At 40.7% G+C, this 24,567-nt stretch overlaps 1 protein-coding gene across 1 annotated transcript in view; it reads left to right on the top strand.

The window, feature by feature from the left end:
- Positions 1 to 24,567, top strand: part of COPE (COPI coat complex subunit epsilon) — a 515,037-nt gene that overhangs the window by 31,491 nt on the left and 458,979 nt on the right. The window contains exon 3 of the mRNA XM_044053853.1: positions 10,035 to 10,135. Within this exon, the coding sequence (XP_043909788.1) occupies positions 10,035 to 10,135 (101 nt within the window). The remainder of the gene's footprint in view (positions 1 to 10,034; positions 10,136 to 24,567) is intronic.

The following is a 24,567-nucleotide window of genomic DNA, read 5'->3' as shown; positions in this document are numbered from 1 at the left end:
ACCTCAAAATGCACTCTCTCGAGGCACTCCTTAAAATGGAGAACATAGACATCTGTGCAGTGACAGAGACCTGGTTCAAGGCTCCAGAGAGTACCCCTGCATTACCAGGCTATAATTCATACCACACCTTTCGGCCACCTAACCTGGACCGAAACACTAAAGGCAGAGGCTTGTCCATATTCATTAAGGATATCCACACCTCCCAGGCTAGTTGCTCAGCATAATGCATCCGAGATTATCCAAGTGCAACTAATTCTGGGCAAGACCGCAATCCAAATTGTAGCTTGCTACAGATCCCCCACCATGCCCCAGGATTCCCACTCCTCATTTCTTAATACACTGGAAAATATTAGGGTACAACCTAACACCCTAATAATGGGCGATTTCAACTACCCTACAATTAACTGGGAAAACTACTCATGTACCAACTCTTGTGCTCAACGTTTTCTGGAATCCATAAATAACAATGCCATGGATCAACTTATACACACCCCCACCAGGGGCAGCAATATCCTAGACCTGGTTATTACCAACATGGGCAACCGGTGCTCCACACCAGAGGTCAATTCCTCTTTGGTCAGATCCGACCATAAGCTAATCACCCTAGACATCCACATCCCTCCGCTACCCCCCCATTAGGGAAACCACAGTAAAAAATTTCTCCACAGCCAACTTCACGCTTCTTAAGACAGAAATGACAAACTTCACGACACCCATGCTGACAGACAATAGCGGTATGACTGCTGAATCCTACACAAATGCACTTTATAAGCACTTACATGAGTGCATGGATCATGCATTCCCTAACAGAACCAAGATGCTATCCTCCAAAAAAAGGAAGCCAATCTGGTGGTCCCCAGCCATAAACAAACTCTACAAAAGAAGAAAGAAACTGTTGCAAAAAGAGAGTAAAATCCCATCATTGGAGAAACACCCTGGTCAGCTTCAGTAAGAAGCTGAGTTGCCTCATAAAATCCTCCAAAGCTAATTATGAAAACAAAATCGCCACTGACTCTAAAGACAGCCACAAAGCTTTCTATAGCTATGTCAATCTCAATGGCAACACTCAGATCTGCTCTGAGTTGCAGCACAATGGCACTTAAATATACAGAGCCAATGGAAATTGCCAACATCCTGGCAGATAGGTTCAGTGCTAACTTTACCCCTCTGTCATCCCCTAAAGAGCCCATCTCTATACCAGAAGAATGCAAAGTTCCTGTAATCACGGCTGCATAAGTAAAAAAACACACTACCAAAGCCAAGAACATAGCATCCATGGGACCTGACGACATCCCAGGCTGTGTTCTACATGAACTACAGAACGAACTGGCACCCCACCTAAGTACCATGTTCAATCATAGCCTCACCTCAGGCTATGTGCCCACTGAATGGCGCACAGCGACAGTTATCCCAGTCCACAAAGGGGGAGCCACCACAGACCCCGGAAACTACAGCCCCATTAGCCCAACGAGTCTGGTCTGCAAGGCTATGGAGCATATCGTCATGGAACTTATAAACAATGACATTGGTAATCTCCAAACTCAGGACCCCACCCAGTTCGGGTTTGTAAAAGGCAGATCATGTCTCCTAAACCTGATAGACTTCTTTGAAGCAGTCATCAAAGCCGTAGATGAGGGTAAGGTGGTTCACACCGCCTATCTAGATCTTGCCAAGGCTTTTGACACCATCTCCCACTCTGGAATTATAGATAAACTCACTAAACTAGGTATAAATCCCTATGTCACAAGATTGGTTGCCAACTGACTCACTGACAGAACCCACACTGTGAAAGTAGCAGACTCCAAATCCAGTTTCAGACCAGTGACAAGTGGAGTACCACAGGGTTCAGTCTTGGGTCCTCTCCTGTTTGGTATCTACTTCTCTGAAGTACAGGCCAACACAGAAGGTCTTTGGCTAACGAAGTTCGCAGATGACTGCAAACTAGGAGCCATAATCAAAACTCCAAAAGATGTGGACATCCTACAAAAGGGTCTTGCTGAGGCAGATGCCTGGTGTCAAAGCCATGGCCTCAAGCTCAATGCTAAAAAGTGCATTGTCATTCCTTTTGGTAAAAACTCAGTACCCATGAACTACCACGTAGGTGGTAGTCTAGTTAACACCGAAAGTGTGATGAGAGACCTTGGGACACAGGTGGATAGTAGTCTCTCCTTTGATAATCACATCGCCACAGTAGTCAGGAAATCCTATGTGGCACACCTCATCACAAAAGGTTTCTCATCCAGGAAAAAGAGGTCATTGTTCCCCTCTACTCGTCACTCATTAGACCTATTATAGAGTACAATGCCCCTTTTGGTATGTACATCGCAAGACATCTACAACAACTGGAAAGGCCACAGAAATAACTCACAAAGAGGATTACCGGCCTCAAAGAGATGCCCTATGCAGACCATGTAAAAAAACTGCAGCTTTACTCCATTGCATATCGCCTACTCAGAGGCGATCTCTGCCTAACACACAAAGCTATGTCAAACCCAGAGCTTTTAGACATGCTCCACTTAAAGAAATCCCAATCCCTATGAGCTACACGCTCTAGGGACCTAAACCTCGTCACCACAATAAACAGAACATGCTGGAGGAATAGATTCCTGTCCCAGAGACTTCCCATACTCTGGAACAAACTACCTATCTATATCAAACAAAGCAGCTCCTCATTAGCACTGTTCAAGAAAAATCTTGATCGGATGGGAGATAGGAAATTCACCCCGGGGATCACTTCTGTGGCTCTGCTCGACAGTGGCACAGGAAAATAATTTTCTTAGGTGGCGAAAGTCAGGGTACCTTTGGCTAGGCTTATATAGGCCCTAGGGCCAATAGCCTAGTACTTACCTATGAACCTATAAGGCACATACTGCTCAATTAGTAAATAAAAATTTAACATTGGGTTTTAGAGGTGTGCAGATTGTAGCTGAACATTTGAACACCCATAAAGTTGGGCTGCTTGCTGCTGGCAGCACTGCTGTGTCTCAGCATCTCTGAATTTTGAGTGGGAGACCAACCAATCCCTGTAATTAGCAGAGCAGGTTAGAACTGCAGCAGATTGTAAGAGGCAGAGAGAGGAAGCCCATTCCTTGGTTGCTAATTCCTATTTCATGAGCCCTGGGATGCTGTGATGCCTGGCATCTCCTAGGTCACCCCCAAAGAGAGGAAAACATACAGTTGGGGATATTGGAAAGGCAAACTAATAACAGTGGGAAGGTTTTATTTATCCACTAAAATAAGTAAAACATTCAGTTATTAACTGAAGTGATAGAATTCACGCAATGAATGGTCATTCTCTGAGGACATTGGAATTTGATAACCTCCATGGAGGACATAACTGGAGGCCCAAGACAAAGGTTCCTTTCATCTCGGGAGAAGTTTTAGCAAAACCTACAAAACACTATAGTTCACTTATGTAGGGGTACAGAGTAAGGAACAGATCATATACCTATAGGTTCATAGGAAGTTACTAGGCTATTGACCCTGAGGTCCTTACAGGCCTAGCCAATAATTTAGCCCCTGTTCCAACAAGTCAGCACCCTCTGCCACTGTTCAGCAGGGACCCGGGTGGAATCCCAAGGTTGTATTTTCTGTTCCCCATCCATCTGTCCGGGTTGTGTTTAAAAAGGGTTAATGAGGCACTCTGCTTCATGTGGAGAGGGTGTCTATTCCACAAAAGGAGGAGTCTCTGGGACCCAAATCTGTCCCGCCAACAGTTCCTATTGATGTCACTGACCAGGTTGAGGTCGAGCGTGCGGGTTACTCAAGTGGAGCTTGACTTGCAGATACGCAGCAGTTCCATCAGGGTGATTCTGCGGTTGCTTTTATATCCCAGACAGAGGGTCACCTCTGAGGACTCTGTAGGAGACAGGCTAACGGTCCTGTCCCTCTAGTCAATCAGTGTAGGGTAGATATTTGAGGCCCTGGATTCTCCTGGTTAGGAACCTCTGTGATCTCTCCATTTGCTGTATGTACTTTGTGAGGTACATGCCAAAAGGGCATTGTACTCCATAATTGGTCTTCTAAGGGATCATGATTTGATCTTATACTTATGATTCAAAGCAGTTTGACTCAAAGTAGTTTGGCATGAAGTCCAGGTTAGACAGGATGTACATCACAAAGGAATGTGAACATCTGCTGGATCAGATGGAGACTCGCCCAATGTTATTGGATCGTGCCCCAGTTAGGCTTAGTTTACAATTTCTGGGGTTTGAGATGAGGTTACAACTTTGGAGATTTCAGACAGGCTGGGTAGAACTAAGACAGGAAGGTAAGTTGCTTGTAGATAAATTCAAGGAATTTGTGCTGTATGAAGGATATTGAGGAACCTGATAATGAATGGTGGGATTTGGTTAAGACTCGAGGCAAGAAGCACAAGAACAGGAAAGGATAGACTAGGGAAAATGAAAGATAGAAAAGGATAGTCTGAGAAGGATTAGAGAACTGCTTGACAGAGGAAATTTGTTGACACCAGCCGAATCCCTAGAATTGAGTGAGTTAGACAAAAGATGGAAAAAATTATCAAGAAGTAACACTAAGACCGAAACCAGTAGCAGTTTATGTACAATTTGCAGATACCACCCCAAACATCAGAAATACCTGTAGCGTGAACTTCAACAGCAGAAAATAGTAGCATTTATGAGATGAGACCCACATTGAAATAGCCTAAAAAGAGAAACTACTGTGATAAGGGAGGATAAGTGTTGCAAAGAAGTACATAAGAAGGAGGGAAGTAACACTTGGAAGAGTGAGGTGCAATGCTTCCTGTCAGATTTAGAATTATCTCATCTTACTGAACAAATGGTGAGTGAACTGAGTCCAATGACTGTATAAGAACTTGTTCGATATGGGCTGGCAGCCCCTGTTCAAAACTCTAGGTTTAGCTGTGATCCCATAGAGAGAGAGAGAGGATAGGAATTATTTGGAGAGGCTGACTAATGTCAAAGTATTGCAAAATAACAGTAATATCACAGAACAAGAAGAGGCACAGATGCAGAGTGCTAAAGAGAAAATAAGGCAGTGTCTGGACAATATGCATGAGTTTAGAAAGATTGCTGTTAAGCAGCTGTTGATAAGAACTCCAGGGTGCACAAGTGTTTAGGACAGCAATGTAGGCAACAAAGTAGAAAGGGTTTTTGCCAAACTGAGGGAGCCTATTACAATAAAAATGACCAGATATCCTGTAGAGGTATTGGAACGTTTTGGAGATTTTATGAAAATTTGTATAAAGCAGATAATTGTGAAAATCGAGAAAGATTACAAATGAAAGTATTTATGGACAATTTAATTTTGCCAAAGTTAGAGGTGGATGAGGCTGCACAAGTAATAGTTAAGATAGGAGGAGATGTGATGAGAATGGTGATTTATAATCACCGTTCAGGAATGTCTCCAGGAATAGATGGTATTCCTGTGGAAGTTTGAAAGGTATGAGTGCAAAAACTGATAAAGATCTGTAAGATTTTAACAGTATTTTTAAAACGAGAGGAAGCACCACCATCCTGGAAGATAGCTGTGGTGGCTGTTATACCTGAAGACTGTAAAGACCCATCAGACCCAGCGTCATGTAGACCCATTTCAATTTTAAACCATTATTATAAAGTGTTTGTCTCTTTTAGCTAAAAGAATGGCAAAGGTATTGCCAAAATTGGTAGTTATGGATCAGTTTGATTTTGTGGAGGGGAGGCAAACATTTCACAACATAAAGAGAACAATGATCCAGAGGGAAGCAGAATGCAAGAAAAAAAAACTGTTGCTGTTTGTAGGTGTTGATGCAGAGAAAGCATTTGATTGGGTATGCTAGGATTTTACGAGTAGGGCAATGGAAGCTGTAATAAGGTTAATTAGGAGGATATATGAATGATCGAACATAAGGATATATAAAAGATTGAACTTAATTAAAGTGGGAGAGATTCCCTCTGATAAGTTGTGTTTTTAACAGAGGAGCTGGGCATGGGAGTCCTCTTTCTACTTTATTTGCATGAAATTTAGAACCATTGGCAAAAAAAAAAATAAGGGACTCAGAAATGAAAAGATATAATGATATGGTAATCAAGAAAAGTTAGCCTTATTTGCAGATGATATTTTGTACCTGCTACATCCAGAAAAGGACATTTTAGTGTTGTGAAACATTTTAAAACAGTTTCATATCTTTTCGGGAACATAAAACGAAGGCTGTAGCTGTAAATTATGCATCCGCACATGAATTGGTTCAGCAGTATCCATAATTATGGGGACACCAGATGAAGTAGTTAGGAGCATGGATTTAAAAGGCTTCTGATACAGCAGCTAAGGATATGTGGAAAGAGATTAAACAAAAGATAGTACAAAAACTGAGGAATTGGAAGCTCTTTTTATGGATAAGATACAATCGGTGAAAATATTTTTAGTCCCTTTAGTTTTATGTACAGGTGAGGCATATATATATTTTTTTCAACCAGTGGAGTTGTGGAAAATTAATTCTTTCAACTCCATTAATCTGTGAGGGGAAGAGTTAAGTGGAATAAGTTGATCCTTTTCATTGAGCTAGGTGGTTTAGGATTATCTAATTTGATGGGATATTTTAGATCTACACAGTTAAGATTTGTGTACTTAACACAAGCAGAAGGTTATATTTCAAAATGGAAAATGATGATGAACCAAGGGAGAGTGGGATTTTGGATGCAGATCCTTAAACAGAATGATAACCATACCAAATGTATTAATAAGTAACAGAATGTATTCTAAGAACTAAGCCAACATGAGATATGGATGATGTAGGGGTTCAAAAATGTGCAAGAGGGGGCTGGAATTTACTGGGGAAACTGGCAAAGGAGCTTAGATTTTGGGAGCAAGTACCTAGAAGGGGAAGGTAATAAGAGTGGGATGAGGCCAAGGAGATATTTGTACTGTGGCTAGAGACTGCCGTTCTTACCAGGAACTAATAGAGTATAGGCGAAGAGAAAGAGAGGGGGGAATCTTAATTGAAAGATCTGCTGTGGTGGAGTTTTAGTTGAAGGTAGAACAGAAGCTGCTATTAAAAAGGTATAGTTAGTAGGGCATATAAAATATTGCATGATAACTATAAGCATCAATCGGAGGAGGTTAGAAACTATTTGGAAGAGTGACTGGAAAATCAGTTTACAAGAGAACAATGGGAGGAGGTATAAAGGACCATCAAGTATTCAACAAGATCCAAAAGGCTTAGGATCTTTGCTTGAGAGTGTTTGCACAGGTGTCTTTAAACCCAAGAAGAAAATTTTTCTTCAGGTAGATGTCAAATGTTGGAAGTGTGATGGGGACGAAAGAGGTAATTTGGGAACATATGTTTTTTTTGTTTTTTTTTTTGGGTGGGGGGTGGGGGTTATGTAAATTCCCTACAGAGTACTCTTTCAGAAATATTGGATGAACAAATGTCTGTAGCTATGGGAATGATTTTCTGAGCTGGGGCTTAGTATCTGAATTACCTAGAGATGGTAAGGCCTTATTAAAGTTTAGTTCTGTTGGCTGCAAAAAAACCCACTATTACTGGAAAATGAAAATCAAAGTCTAAGCCAACTATGTGAAGAATTGAATATTATAAAAGAAATAAAAAATAGAAGATGGATTTTTAGAAATGAGAAGGCGCAAGTTATATAGAAATAAATTGGAATTGTAAGAACAGTACATGGAGAATAGTGTTCAGGAAGGGGAGAAGTGAGGTTTAAGGGAGGTCAGAAATTTATGTAGTATTGGATTGATGATGTTGCCATAGAAAGAAAAGAGATATGTATAATGGAAAAAATGTTAATATGGTTTGTTTTCTTTTCTGTTAATATGTGTTTGCCTATGTATTCAACTGATAATTTAAGAAAGATGTTAAAAAATCATGAAGAGAAATTAGTGTTGGTTTATAAAGGGCAGGCAGACACTTGACAACATTTTAGGACAAGTCTAATACATGAAGAAGCACATAAGAGTGAAAGTTTAGTATTGCTTTCCCTAGTTGCAGAGAGAGCTTTTGATAAAGTACACTGGGAGTATGTATGAGAGGTTATAATGAGGTTGCATTTCCCTTGTAGCTTTCTTTTGCTTTTAAAGGAAATCTACTCAGGTTCACAGTGAGAGTAAAAATAAATGCATCTCTGTTGGGAAAGATTTCTATAGGTAAAGGTACAAGACAAAGGTGTCCTCTTTCACATATACTATATGCTTTATATTTGGAGCCTTTAACACAAAAGCTTAGGAAATCTGCAGTTGGGGCCTGACATTCTGGGACACAGAGGAAAACACAGAATTATATGCAGCTGACATTATGCTGTTCTTTACCAACCCAGATAGAAACTTAGTGAAACCCCACAAGATGCTAAATAAATTCTCCAAGATATCAGGTTGCTCTTGTTTGGTTCTTTGTTTTGCAGTCAGTGTAATTATGCCCCCTCTTGACTTTTAATTCAAACATATACTCAGTTATTGGGTCATTATTACCCTTAAATATTCAGGGGTTTGGTGTACTAGAGATGCACCGGGGGAACATGGGGGGAAGGGGGTGTAATGTAGGATAAAGCAGTTGTATAACAGATGGAATCTTGTCCCCAGTGATCTACATTTAGAAAATGCAAGTGATTGAAGATGCTTATAGTACAATTATTTATCTGTGTCTCTTAAGCTTTTTATTTATGAACCAGACAGGAAATTTTGGGACAGGATAAGAAATGTAACCAAGAAATATGTCTGGAACAAGGAACATCAATGAATTCTGTGTTGAGATGACTGCCAATAAAACTGGGATGTTAAGCAGTTCCACATCCACAGGAATTTCATAGTGCAGCACAGTTAAGATTGCTCTGTATACTGTTTTATAAAAAAATCTACCAAAATATTAAAGAATTGATGTCAGGACAGGTGGAGGAGGATAAATTAAGAAAACTGGTGTTTAGGTACAAGCAACACAGTGTAAAACAAAAGACATAAAACTATATGAACTATATCTGAAAGTAACGAATATTCATGAGACACAAAGATATAAGGATTGGAGCTTTTGAGGTGAAACCCATTCGATTGAAGGTATTGCCACATGTAAGAAATTTGGCACCCCTAAACTGTTCCTGTTTTTGTGAGTCCTTTTCCCTAAATCTTGTGGATTAGGGCACCTTGGGATGGACCATGACTGGTGTCAGGGGTACCATTTTGTCCACCATACTCTGGAGCTGGGAGACTGGCACCCCGGTTCTGCCAGGACAAAAAAGATTCAGAGGCAAATCGGTTCACACACCTTTTATACTGCTGACATCACTTAGCCAGAAGGAGAGCATCTGATAAAGCTCTGCGAGAGGGAATACTTTGAAAGACTGACTGACTGGCCTCAGGCTACCTGCATGGCAGAATGTCCCTAGAGTGAAGGCTAAAACAATGTAATTACTCCACTATAAATGTAGATGTTTAGGTTCCTAACACAACTGTACTTAATGCATGTCTTACATATTTGATAGTATCTGTATATATCTAGTTTGCATACCACTTAACTTTTCTAGGTTTGTACTTTTAAGTATTACAAGACTTGGTTGTTTAGTAGGGTGCAAGTAGAAGCCACTTGGTACATTTGTGGTCGTCTATCCATATTTGCTATTTGTATTTTAGTTTTTCTTATGGACGTGATTTAAGTTTTTATCATTTATTTAACCTGAATGTTTATTAATATATTAACTCAATGTTCTTCTCTTGGCTTGACAGATAAAAAGAGCAAATTAGTGTGCATGGTGTTGTGATTATGGCTTTAGATTCCATTCTCGCATACATATGAGAATTCCAGCTGCTGGAAGGATCAAGGGTTGATGGTATTTCAAGTATCCCTTTAACTTCCCAGAGTTCTTGCAATAGTAATCCTGTTAGAAAATTTGCTGTTAGTCATAATTATATGTGCATAATCATACTGTCTGAATTAGCAAAACACGAGTATCACTTCTATTACTTATTCTCTCTCTCTCATCAATTGATTAAGGTTGTAGTTGTATTGAATTTAAGGTCATATTTTTCTGTTATCTTTAGTCTGTACAGCATGTATGGTTTCTTTTCCACAGAGAAAGTATGGTGTTGTTTTGGATGAAATTCGACCAAATGCATCTGCAGAACTCCAGGCAGTCCGAATGTTTGCAGAGTACCTCTCGAGTGAAAGTAAAAGGTACATTTATTTTCTTATTCCTCTTCCTTCATTGTTCAGTTTTATGAAGTTTCAATATATTTTATTATGAAATTGGTTTAGAAAAACAAACAATGGTTGGTTAAAAGGGATGTAAAAGGTGTGCATTTAGTGCATGCCTAAAGTAAGTTTCCCCAAAAAATTGGTGCATAACCAAAAAAAAAACTCTTGTGCTTTGTATGGATCACTATGGTCATATCCTTTTCTAACTCTGCTACAGACAAGGTCTGAGATTTGTCTCTGCAGTCTGTATGGATTCTTCCTGTCGCTGGACATCAGCTTATCTTCCGTAAAAGGAGGTATCTACCTACACTGTCTTCAGTTTGTTCTTGCCACATGTACAAGTAATCATCTGTTCCTTTGTATTTCTGATGACATTGGTTTGACTTGACACTTGGAGCTGGCAAACAACTATCTCATTGTGAACATTTTCTCTCTTTCCACTTACTGTTGTGATACTGCTACAAGTGCTTTTTCTCAGTCTAAGAGGAGGAGTTCTGCAGTTAAGGCATAACTGGGTAGGCCTAGGGGTGTACAGCTGCCCTTGAAAAGGAATCGGAATGCATGTTTGGGTGCCATATCCCCCACAGGGACTTCACTAGGTGTGACCCCCCCCCCCGGTCTGTTCTCATTCTTAGTCCTGTTGTGTGTTTTGTGCTCTATTCTTGGAAAAATAGGTGACCCTTGCTCATCCATATCGGATGCTCCCCCCTTGAAAGTTTTAAAAGATGGAGAAGTGGACCCAGTCAGAATATATATATATATATATATATATATATATATATATATATATATATATATATATATATATATTTCTGCATCTCCTGGGTCTCACGTTTGATTCTGCAGAGGCCTCTGGTGATGCTTTACTTGGAGGTAGGATTTGCCAACCAGTAGCGTGTCTTTGCAAGATGAAAAAGTCTATCCTCAGTTCGTCCAGGTGTAGGTTTCCAGGTATGTGTTACTCACACCAGCTGCATCATCTCTTCTGGTAAAGGTGAAATCCGTGTGGTAGTGGTTAGAGAGAGGATCTGTAACTGTAACTGAAAAGTAGAGATGCGAGATGACTTTGCAAGGACTTCTGGCCACTGAGGCAGCACTTCCACCATTTTGAGGACACTTGACATACAAGTCTAAGATGCCCGAGTTTCCCCCACTCTTCCCTAGGTTCCCTTTCAGGACTGATGAAAGCTGTTTCAGCATGCTCTTCCCTTTTACTCTGAACCTAAATTCAAGGCGCCTCCAGCTGTCCATCTCGAGGTCTGTAGTGCCACAAAAAAGGAAGAGGCAACTCCATCCACGGCAAGAGGTAGTCTTCTCTGATTCAGAAGGGAAAGACAAGAATCTTGTCTACCAGTTAATTATGTCCTGTCTCTATGGCTACAAGCTGTTATGACATAATAAGTTAAGACTTTAATGCAGAGTGTGTGTGCACGTGTATATTACTCGTATACAGTTAAATGTACAAACAAGTTCTCTAGTAATTTTGTTTTTTGGATATCATCATCACATTCAGTTTTCATTCTCCGGTCTTTAATTTCTGTCAGATTTTGTTCCTTTGTACTGTCCAAAACATGTTTGTCAATAAATACAATTACTGCAGTCAAACAAAAGAACCAGCTGAACTGGAATGTCCCAAGTCTCCCTCGCTGTTTATAATGTCCAATAGAAACCATCCCCATCCCTCTATTGAAACGAATAAAAAAATATCAGTCTCTTTAATAATGAATTTTGTATTCGTACAGTTTACTTGCTTATAATGCTATCTTGGATTCTTAATTGTTCTTTGCTTTTACTAATCACCACAAGAGAAAAATCTGATAGGCTGCTGAACACACATGAATATATCTTAATTTTATTTATATTTTCTGATGCATAATGCATCTGTTATTCAGACAGTACCAGCTATAATTTTATTGTGTAGTAAATAGAGTACATGTATCATAAAACTCTGTGAAGTAATTAATGTTTTTTCAGTTTGACATACTATGCAATCCCCATTTATGGTTTATTTGTTAGTTTGGCAGTGATTGTTGATGCAACTATTTTATAATTGTATGTTTATACAGTACTAATAAACTTGCCTCATATCAGATGGTAGGTACTTGTATTCAGTTATCCCTAGTTTGACATTAAGCATGTGAATTCTAATACTGTAATCAAGTGTTCTGTTTAGTCTTTAATCCTGTGTTTTGATTTAATATTGCTCATTAAACAAAAACTATTAAAAGCACATGGTATTTACAACATAACCAGAGATCAGGAATGAATTAATGACCATATTTTATTTTCACTGTATTACAATCTTCACAACTAGAGCAGTGACTTCTAAACTGGAGTCTATTAAGTTGATCTGCGTCTTGGACACGTTGTTCTGTTTACATGTCCTCTTCAAGCTCTGTTTCCATTACAGCATCCCATACAGCCCATTTGTTTGCTGTGAATTTTTTTTCTGATTTCTAATAGTTTTCAGTTTCATGTTTTTAATCTTTGTAACATTTTTTCTTGCCTTTCTTATTGATGCTTTTTGTTTGGTTTTCCATTTTCTAGTTGTCGCTTTTTTAGCCACTCTTAACACTGATGTTATCAGTGCTTTCACCTTTTTTTAGTAAGTATTATTTTACACCATTTTAACAAAAACATTTCTATACTAAAGTTTAATTTCTCTTTCATTTATAAGATTAAGCATATTATTAGAGTTATTTTTGTAGTGATGCAACTCAGTACCTTCTCAAAATATATGCTGCCAGGAACCTCTGTCTGAACCATCACATCTCCAACATATGTCGCTTGGTTGCTGAACCCCCCCCCCCCCGGGTCTCAATCTCAGCATAGTCTTCCTTGAACTCTTGACATTAGGCTTGTTTGCATAGGATTTGACCTATGTATGTATGTTGAGCTAAGTCGAATAACCAGTGTTTTTTCTAGCTTCATCCCATTTTATTAACTCCTTTCCTTTTAATCATTTGCTCCCAAAATCTGTGTTTTGTTGATTCATTTCCAAATGTTCAATGCATTTTTTTCCTGTCTCTTCATCACTGTGTGTGTGTGTGGTGTGTGTGTGTGTGTGTGTGTGTGTGTGTGTGTGTGTGTGTGTGTGTATGATATAAATATATCTGTGTGTGTGTATATAGAGAGTAAGTTATAGTAATTTGTCCCTCTTTCCAAAGTCTAACTTTCTTTAACATAAAGACTTGCTTAATGGTTTCATGTATGTAAGGCTGTACATAATGCCTGTATTTCTTATGTCTCCCCAAATGTCCATGTGTAATCCTGTCATTACCTCTTCAGGCATTTATGTCCATCTTGTGCTTCCATTTGAACATATATTCTTTAACTTGAATCTAATATATTAGTCTAATTTGCTTGGCCTTTTACGGTATACCTCCAACTCTGGAAGTCCGAAACCACTCTCTTCCTTTATCAGTATTTGTTTTTCCCACTGCATGCACACACACTTTTTTGATATCCCAAACAAATTTCCTTTTTCATTTTCTTCTGTATCTGATTTCTTGCTTGATACACGACCTAAATAATAAAGAACCAGTGGGACCAATAGTATCTTAAATGTGGAAACTTACATAGGACTATGTATTTTATTATCGATGCTCATATCTTTTGAACAGTTTCTTCCCACGTTTCTTTAGCTACTTCCTCAACCTCCTGTTTCAACCATATCTGTAAGTGCCTCATCATGACCCCACAAAAAGTGTGTGTTGGGGCATAGTTCATTATAATCTTTTGTTTTAGATTAATTTGCTTTATATTCTGTTATACTGTTAAACATTTCAGTTTATTGAGTTGATGATTGTATAATGTTCTGGACTGATAACATGAGTATTGTGGCATCTGCAAAAAAATGCTACTTCTTATATCCAGTTATGTTTAAGTATAAAATAAAGAATCATGAAAGTGGACAACCCTGCCTAGTTCCAGTAGTAAGGCTAAATACTTTTAACAGCTCACCACCACAATTCACCTTAGCTTAAACTTCTCTGTAATTAATTATTAATGTTGTCCATGTTTGTGTTTGTGGAAACACAAATGCCTCAAGGAATCCCTTAAATTCCCAACTCACTTTTGTCAAATGCTTTTTCAGCATCCAGAACTGTTAACATTTATATATTTCTGTCCAGTGCTTAGTTTTAGATCATAATGGTTCTGTTAATATTAAATGTTTGCCTACCTTCTATAAGCCCACAGTGATCCAGGTTTGTTTGTTTTTAACAGTATCTTTGCAATTCACTTAGCTACACTCATCATAAACTCTTGTAATCATGATTTAGAATCAAAATGGGTCTGTACAATCTTGAATTAAGGTGAACTTTTCCCCAACATTGGTATGTCTACTGATCTGATGTTGTTAACTTCATTCATTCCTTACTGATAGGACTTTGGTTCCGTTCTCGGAACCGACACGGCTGGTACAAAGCTCGTGGCAGCCAAAAACTCTCAGCTAAGACCTACCCACAATGCCCCTCTCATAGTCTCTTCAAATCTCGTTTGCCGTGTTCCTTGTTAGACGTGCCAAGCCTTCTCTCAAGCTAAGTGTAGCTTTTTTTTGTGGTTATTTGTAGTTTTAGCGACATATTAGCCAGTTTTTCTTCTAAGGTTATTTCTTGTTCCTAAATTCTATATTTCCTGACTAAACCCTACCCACTACCTTGGTAGTTCATCTGTACCATCGTTGGTACTACTCCCTCTCCCTACCTTGGTAGGCCCTTCCTTTCCCTTTTTGGTATTTCTTAGTACCATTGCTGGTACTCCTTCCTAGCTATCTGTAAAAAAAAAAAAACTGAGATTTTCGCTATCCCTTTATCTTCTTGCTGTTGTTTGGTCAATGTAGTTTTATGGCTGGATATAGTACTAGTGTGTTATAATGTCGAAATAAGGCTAAGCTTGGGTTCAACCATGTGATAAGTGCGGGCATAAGATGCCCAACTCAGATGGTCACGCCCGGTGTGTTTGTTGTTTGGGCGTTGACCACATTCATGTTTCTTGTGACATTTGTTCTAGCTTCAGCAACCGAACATTGGCTGAATGTAAGGATAAGCTTATTCTGAAGGGTATGCTGAAAACGCCCTTCTCAGAGGCTCTTTCTGGGATGGAGGTCTCATCACCTCCTAAGCATAAGGATGTGAAAAAGCATAAAAAGAAATGGAGTTAACTCTGTTCAGACATCCCTGTCCTCCTCGGAACCGAGATGACACCAGGCTTCTCTCATGCTGTCGGTGCAGACAGCTTCAGCACCAGGGTCCCTGTCTTCTCCCTCGGTGCTGTCCTTGATTATGAGACAGGCCCCTACTACTGTACCAGCATCGGCATCATCCTCCTCGGTGCTGACCTTGATTACGACACAGGTTCCTACCACGGTGCTGACCTCTTACATGGCTCCACCAATAATGACACCTATGGTTCTGAAGATTGAGCACCTTGCCAGAACCAGGTATTCTCCTTCGTATTACTCCTTTTTGGGACAACAATTCAGTCCATTTATTGAGAGACCAGAATCTCTATCAGCAGCTTCCTTCAGATCCACCAGGAGTCTTTTGGAACAAGATGTAGTGAAGGTAGTGGACCAGCTTTTGGTAGTTAGAGGATTACCGACCCCGACTAGGTCTTCCCTCCCTCTGGGAACAGAAGCTCTCACAGCGTATTCACCTGTCTATCCTCCTTCGACCTCCTCCCATGTCTTGGAGACTTCGGTACTGATGTCCCTCCCGGTGCATTCGGTCTTGGCTTTGATAGTAGAGGCTTCCCTGTCGGCACCGATTTACTCTTGGTGCCATGGCTCCTTTGTAAATAGTGCACCGTCGGAGCAGTGATTGGGCTGTTGACACCATGACACTTATGGTCACGGCTCTCCCAGCAGCTACTGGTCCTTTCGGAGCTCCTCCCCTGGAGGGGGGCTCCTCGGGGTGGGGTGTGACCCAGGTTCCGAGGTAGTCCTTCTCTGTTCCGGGATCCCATCCCTCCTCGGGTGGGCCTGCTTTCCTGGTGATGGAGAGGGTTCTCGCTTCAACAGGTTCACAGTTGGCACCATTGGCATCGGAACCAGAACCCCTCTCTAGCATGCAGCTGTCCCAACCTTCTACTCTGGGATCTTGAGCACAGGAGCTGCAAGACCTTTCCTTGAAGGGAACCCTTTCTCAGGAGTCCTCCTCAAAAGACCCCACTGGGGAACCACCCCGAAAGAAACTTTGCAAGAGGAAGAATCTTGATTCCCCTGAGGAATCCATCACCGAAGACACTGATTTTATGATGAGGGAGAAGAGTCCCCACGGTCTCCCCCCAGAAGACGTCTCCTTTGGAGACATTCTCGAGATCCTCAAGCAGAGGGGAGACTGGAAGCTCTCCAACCCTTTGGAGGAATCTGTGTTCTTGCAGGCTTTCTGTGCTCGACCATCTACTTCCTGGGTGACCCCACCTGCAGATGAGCTCATTAAGTGCATTGTGCAGTGTGCCTGGAAGGCCCCGGGCAACATAGAGCCTGTCCCAGGGGGCCAGATAAAATTTTGTCCAGTCCTGAAAACCAACCCAATTGGTCCAAACAGCTGGTATTTGATTCCATGGTCGTGGCGGCAGCCACCAAGAGGGAACTGGCTGAAGATGGTTCCACTGTTCATCCCCCGAACAGGGAGTCTCTGGCTATGGACAGACTGGGGAAGTGTACCTACGCTTCAGCGCCCTTTGCCATTCGGTTGCTGAATTACCTGACACACTTCACTCGCCTCCAAAGAGACCTAATCTCAGGAATGTCTGCCCCTTTAGTGGGGGTACTGCCTGAGGAGGTGCGTGATACTGTTGCCTCCCAGCTAGCTACCCTAGAATTCATCTCAAACTCTTCGATGCGCTTGATTTCTCACACTACCGAGGGGGCAGCTCGAGCAGCCGCATCGGGCATCGTCATGAGACGGCATGCTTGGATGTGTTTGTGACTCTGCGGACTCTTTCAAATCTTCATTTGTCAATGCACCCGTTGACGAATCTTCCGTTTTTGGTCCCAAAGTAAGAGACACACTATCACATAGTGAGAAAGACATAAAGACCTTGTTTGCTGTGGGCATACATTTTTTCCACCCCACCCCCAGAGATCCTACTCCAGGAATCAGGGGGAAGGAAAATTGTGGTTGAAGAAGTCCCAAGGATCTTTTCGTGACACTCGTGATGAGCAATGCCCCTGGGGCAGGGGGGGCAACTCATCTGGAAGATGTCCCTTTCGGAGCAGAGGAGGTCCACGCAACCAGGGTGCTAGAGATTCCATACTACACCAACCAAAAAGAAATAAAACTGAAGACCACAGACGAAGAATCCACTATATTCAATTTATTGTACCTCTAACACTTCGGCAAACGTCTTCAGGGAGTATAAAAAAAACATCATATAACCAACACAGTTTAAATACCCTAATACATCAAACAATTAAACAATCAACATTAATCAATTAGTCAAACATTAAAAAAACATCATCAAATTAAATTAAAAGCCTCCAGTTACATTCTACATTCAGACCCTGAGGAAATTAAAGTGTCATATTTCAGAATAAAAATACTTTCTTTATACAACAACTTCTTTTTATACAAATGATCATAAAATACACCTTTATCAGTATGTTCTAAGGTAGTAGCTTGTAACCCATTAGGGTTAGAATTGTGAGCCAGCATAAAATGTTTAGCCACAGGACTCTTCCCCTATATATATATATATATATATATATATATATATATATATATATATATAAGGTTGCAAGGACATTTTAATGCATAAATAATGCCTTCAGTGTTACAATTTTATATATGTATTATTAACCTCAAATAGATGGCCATTTATATAGTTGAAGGTTGGAACAATAAAATGACATACATTGCAATGACCACAGCGTAAAGTACCTTGCCCCAGCATAGTTCTACATCTTAGTGTCTCAGTAGGATATTTAAATCTGTTATGCACTAAAATGTCTTAAATTTCTACCTCTCCGAAATGAAATACCTAAAGACCTAGAAATTAAATTCTTCAGGTCCACAGATTTAAACAAAAAATTCCAGTAACAATCTCAATTAAAACACTACTGAATACGCTGTAAGTAGAAACAAAATAAACTAATCTTTTCTCTTTATCTGCAACATCTTTCTTGTATCCCTCTATATAATTACCAACTATATGATGTTCATTAATAACCTTATCTATGGCTGTTTGAATCCAGTGTTCATTATAGCCCCTTGATCTAAACATCCTACGTGTAACATTAATTTCTTTATAAAAGTCTATGTCAGTATTGCATAGCCATCTCGGTCTCAAAACATTCCCCATAAGGTAAAGAAACTAAAGTGTAAGCTGGATGACAGCTAGTTCCCATCAAATACGGATTACTATCAGCAAACTTCCTATGCACAGACGTCCATAAAACATTACTATCCTCCAAAATGAGATGTATATCCAAAAAAGTTATATCTCTACCAACCTGTATGCCATCAAAAGACAGTCCAAATCTGTTATTTTGCATAACTTCTGTAAACTGACAAACATAAGACATCCCACCTTTACAAACAAAAAACAAATCTATAAAACGAAAATGATTAACTACATAATTTAAAAAAAAAATCTATGCAATATAAACATTCTAGCTCATACAAACCCATCATCAAGTTGGCATACATGGGGGCAAAAGATGCCCCCATAGCAATACCTTTAATTTGTTTATATATTTGTTCATTAAACATAAAAAAAAATATTTGTTTGATGCATTAGGGTATTTAAACTGTGTTGGTTATATGCTAGAGATTCCTTCTCTGGCTGACCCTTCCAGTGCTCCTGAACAGCAGCCTGATTGCTTTCCTCTGGAAGCAGTCTGGGGTCTATTCTCTCTCCACCTACAGGCCTGGCAACTCATAACAGATGCATGGGTGCAGAGAATAATGTCCAGAGGCTATCCTATCCCATTCAACCTCACTCCCAGACCCGTAAAACGAATATCCAATGTTCCACCCAGTCAGAGGGAGGCTGCAGCCTTAGAAATCAAAAAGCTGCTTAGAAAAAGTCATCAAATCAGTCCCACCAGACCAAGTAGGATCTGGGTTTTACTCGAGGTTCTTTTTAGTGCCAAAAAAGACAGGGGACTGGAGACCAAGCCTGGATCTCAGCCTACTAAACAAATTCATCAAACCTCAAAAATTCCAGATGGTCACGGTGCAGTCCATTCTCCCCTTTCTGGGAAAGGACAACTGGATGTGATCTAGACTTCCAGGACGTGTATTACCACATAAAGATGGACAAAAGCTTCTGGAGATTTCTTCGCTTCCAGCTGGGAGCCAATCCTACCAGTTCAGGGTACTGCTCTTTGGTCTCTCGACAGCCCCCAGAGTGTTTACCAAATGTATGGCAGTTGTAGTATCTCATCTCCGATTACAAGGATTCCAGGTGTTTCCATATGTAGATGTTTGGCTCCTCACCGCCACGACCAGGACCCTTCTCATTTTCAGTCTGTTTTACACTCAAGGTCTTGCTCTTCGCCTAGGTATCACGATCAACATGGAAAAATCAAACGTTTCCAACAAGAACACTGGAATTCATTGGAGCAATCTTCGACAACCTCGTGTCAAGCTTCCCTTCCTCCTCACAGGCATTCAAAAATAAGAAACCAGATTCAAGTTCTCCTTTTGCAGGCATTTTGTACGAGCACGCCTTGTACTACAAGTTTTGGGCTCTTTGGCAGCAACCATTACCCTAGTACCACTGGCAAGGTTGCACATGACACTATTACAGTGGCTCCTTTCATCACAATGGTTCGATCTTAACCCACCCACTCAACCGCATGATGCGCCTTACAAACCTTTGCAAGAAGAAATGCTATGGTGGATGAAGCCAGAAACTAATCTTTGGTGTCAACCGTTCTGTTCCCCCCCCCCCCCCAGCCCAGGGCCACGGTGACCACCGACGCTTCCCTGTTAGGGTGGGGGGGCATTTCCAGGGAAAGACGGTCCAAGGCACCTGGTCCCCCATAGAGGCCAATTTGCACAGAAATGTCCTGGAATTGAGGGCAGTTCTCTTAGCGTTGCAAGTGTTCCACACACCCCTTCTTTCCAGGACCATTGCAATTTAATCAGGCAACGTCAGTCATGTGGTACATCAACAAACAAGGCGGAATCAGGTCTTACCCCCTGTGTCGGGAAGCCATGAGAATATGGCATTGGGCGATTGCTTCCAACTGCTTTCTCATAACAATGCACATTCCTGGGAGTTCCCATCTTATTGCAGACAGTCTGAGCAGGAACATTTTGATGCCTCATGAGTGGTCCCTCGATCTGATAATAACAGCTCAAATCTTCCGCTCCTGGGGCAGGCCTTGCTGCGATCTGTTTGCTTCACCCCTAAACAACAAATGCAGAAGCTACTTTTCCCTGATCCCCCTCAGGGGGAGTTACCGAGGGATGCTGTGACGCACGATTGACCCCCGGGGCCTACTATACGCCTTTCCCCAGTTTCCCCTCATCCCATAATTTTTACAGAAAGCTCAAAGGTTGAGAAGCAAAATGATCCTCATTGTCCCTTATGGGCCCCGTCAAGTCTTGTTCCCATTCCTTTGGCCTCACCTGATTCACAGCCCGTGAATCCTGGATCAATCTCAAGGACTGCTGTCTCATCCTCGGGAACTGATTCACCCCAATCTCCACAGCCTCAAGCTCACAACTTGGTTTCTCCACTTCCAATGATTGCCAGGCTACCTGATATTTCATCCCCTGTTTGCAAGATCCTTCTGGCTTCGCACAAACCATCCACCAGAAAAATTTATTTCATTAAGTGGACTAGGTTCTCTAGATGGGCCAAAGAACATAACATGGACCCTTTTCTATGCCTATTCAGAAGATCCTACAATATCTCATTGCCCTGTTGCATGCAGGAGCTTCAGCATTGACAGTTAGTGCATTTAGCAGCTATTGCAAATTTTCACAGTGGAATTGACTATTCATCTGTTATGTCACACCAACTGTGCAAAACCTTCATGAAAGGAGTATTACATATTAAACCTCCCGTCAAGCCTCCTATAGAGCCATGGGACTTGACTTTGGTGCTTCAGTCGTTAACAAGTCCTCCTTTCGAGCCTTCTAACTCCCATGATATAAAATTTTTGTCTTGGAAAACTCTGCTTCTAGTAGCCCTTACCTCTGTGAGAAGAGTATCAGAGTTGCAGGCCTTGATTGTCAAGAGACCATACTTAATTTTCCATAGGGAAAGAGTTTCTCTACGTAATGACCCATCTTTTTTGCCCAAGGTAATTTCTATTTTTTTTTTTTTTATCCAATCTATTGATCTACTGGTTTTCTTTTCCCACCATTCAACTAGAGGGGAATACCTTCTGCATACCCTCAATGTTCATAGGCACTTTGTTTTTACTTGGACATAACTAAATCTTTCAGAAAAACAGATAAATTGTTTGTAGCCTTTGCAGGACACAGAATGGGTAAGCCTGTTTCCAAAATCACAAATCACTTTATCATCTTGGCTCAGAAATGCCATTACTTTCATCTGTCATCAAAACAAAGTGTCCTTGCCTTCCAAAGTAAAAGCTCACTTTACTAGATCGATAGCTACCTCAGTGGCCTTTCATTCCAGAGCCTCTATGGATGATATCTGCGCAGCAGCCCCTTGGGCAAGACGACCTACCTTTAATCACTCATTACAAATTGGATCTCGTCTCCAGGGGATGAGCATCTTTTGGTTCTGTGGTGCTCAGGAATGTCCTTCCTTAGGGCCACCCAGGACACGAGTAGCTGGGGACTCGGTCCTATCAGTAAGGAATGAATGAAGATTTACAACATCAGATAAAGAAGTTATGTCTTACCATAACGTTCCATCTGTGTTGTAGATCTTCTTTCATTACTTCCAGCCCTCCTTCCCCTTGCCTGGACTCCTGGTGAACTTTAGGATCTCCTTGTTAGTTAGGGTATCTGCTTGGACAGAGCCTCCTACTATCACTGTTCTTCTTCCTATACTATAAGGGTGGGCAAACTCTATCTGAAGACTATGAGAAGGGCATTGTGGGTAGGTCTTAGCTGAGAGTTTTTGGCTGGTGCGAGCTTTGTACCAGCCGTGTCGGTTCCGAGGATGGAACCGAAGTCCTATCAGTAATGAATGAAAGAAGCTCTACAACACAGATGGAACGTTATGGTAAGCCATAACTTCTTTTTATTACTCCTTTCCAAGTCAAGGGCACATCCCCACCCAAATAAAATGTACTAGCTAAACCAAAAAAAAACAAATAGTTATGTGGTCACAATGAAGGACAAAACTTAACTTCATGAATAACCAACACTTCAAAAGACTCACTGAAGGAGGACTAGTTTAATAATTTTACTGCTTTCATCCACTTCAGGACTTCCTCAGAATATCTAAACCTAACCTATGCATCTCTTTTTTATATATTCCAACATCTTAATTCACTTAAATCAAAGACATCATAATAAGCAATTCATTAACTAATTAAAGTTAAATATATTCTAATTTTCTAAAAAAAAATTAAATATCCTGGTATTAATGATGCTTTTAATATTATCAGCCTACAGCCTAAGCTACCAGAAAGGTTCCTTTCTTTCGAACATTTTTTATAATTATCACCCGTACTATCCATAAGTACCTGTTCCAGTATTATGAAGTAAAGTTATTTTAAAAGAACCACACACCTGTGAGTATCTATACAAATCATTATTGTTATCCTTAACTTTATTTGCATACAAATGATCTTTTATAGAATTTATGCAGTCATCCCAACATAAAATGCTTCACAAAAAGAAGAAACATCAATGTATACTAACCTCCTAGAATTACAGTCATAATGGCTATTTATTCTTATTGACTTCTCAAAATGTGTAATACTAGCTAGACGTTTATCTTCTGTTCTAACAGTTCTATTGAAATTCCATCACTACTAAGGTGTTTCTTTGTGTTCTAGTTTCTCATTGGCTTTTTTTTTTTTTAATTTCCTTTATTTTTAAGTTTGTTCTTCCTACTTATATTAACCGAGGAAGTTGCAATTATCCCAGATGTATTGTATTCTAACTGCTCTTGCTTGGCTGTATTAGTGCTTTTATTGTTTGCACGTGTTTAAAAAAAATTGTGTACAAAAAAGCTAGATTGTCAAGTCCTTTTAGAAGAGTTAAAACAGCACTGTTAAGCTTTGACAGATGACTAGAGTTCACAAAACTGTACTTAACAGCAGGGCAAAACAGGAAACATTAGCTGAAGTCCAAAAGTGGAACAATTATTGAAGTCAGTGTAGTATTTTTAATTAAAATACTTTATACTGAGGAATAACAGATGTTCATCGTGTTACACTGCTGCAGTCATTACACTTGGGTTATCCTGCTGTCAGGCGGTCCCGCCGTCAGCCTGAGTTCCAAAGTCTTGGTCCGGCGTCGGTTGCTGTCGCCTCTTCCCTGACGTCAGTGCGACAGGGGTATATTAGATGCAGCCGATGCCATTTTCTTCAGTCTTTCTTGCCGCGCGGTGCCCGAAGCAAAAGCAGTTCGCAAGTGCCGGTTGGCCGACTCCTGAGATTTCCATTCCGAATCCAGAACCAAAGTCTTCTACAAAGCTAAGTATCCCGTTGGGGAAACTTTTTTTTGCCTTAGACCGATGTCAGTAAAAGTCAATAACTATTTCTTGTGGGAAGCAAATACCTCATAAGGATTTCCATGCCTAGGCCCAGACCACGACGTTACAGGTTGTCGGTTTTGTGCTAGGTTTAACAAGCGCACTATTAAATGTCTGATTTTGCCCGACATTATTTTGGCAGAAAATTCAATTACACCATGCCGTCGGAACTACCAATGACCGGACTTCACAAAAAGCGCAAAGACAAGGACAGGCATCCGAGGCCCAAATCTGACGAAACCTCTTCTAGGCTAGTCGCCGGTTCTCCGGTTGTCAGCAAAGTGCCTTCGCAGCGCCGTTGACAACCGCATCTTTTGAACCTCAGGCCGCTTCTGACTCCCACGTGGAGACAGCTGGGCCTTCGGATGCACCAGATTTACAGCCTACCGAGACTTGGGGATCTGGAATAGCTGAACAACCAGTAGCTTCAGAGGGTGTTTTCCGACCTACTCAGTTAACCATTAAATCTTCTGCAAAATCTAAAACTCCCTTAAAAACAAAGAAACAAGCTCAACCTTCATCAGGATAGGCCTCCATGCCTAAGAGACAAATGCTCAAAATGGCCGAAGACTTAATCACTCTGATCAGGGGGTCCCACCCCCCTCCTGATAAAAGGCCTAGACAGGATGCAGATTATGACTCCTCCGACCAGGTATCCATCTCCTCTGATTCGTCCTCAGACCTAGGATATTCTTTACCCCCTTATGAGGATTCTGATGCTGAGGAATCTATTCCTTCAGCCTCTCCGCCAGAGGACTACTCCTTTG

Source organism: Protopterus annectens, chromosome 13.part0 (genome assembly GCF_019279795.1).
Source record: "Protopterus annectens isolate FY-2018-M chromosome 13.part0, PAN1.0, whole genome shotgun sequence".
NCBI lineage: Eukaryota > Metazoa > Chordata > Ceratodontiformes > Protopteridae > Protopterus > Protopterus annectens.
The sequence above is the reverse complement of the archived record's forward strand: the minus strand, read 5'-3'. Positions and strand labels throughout refer to the sequence as shown.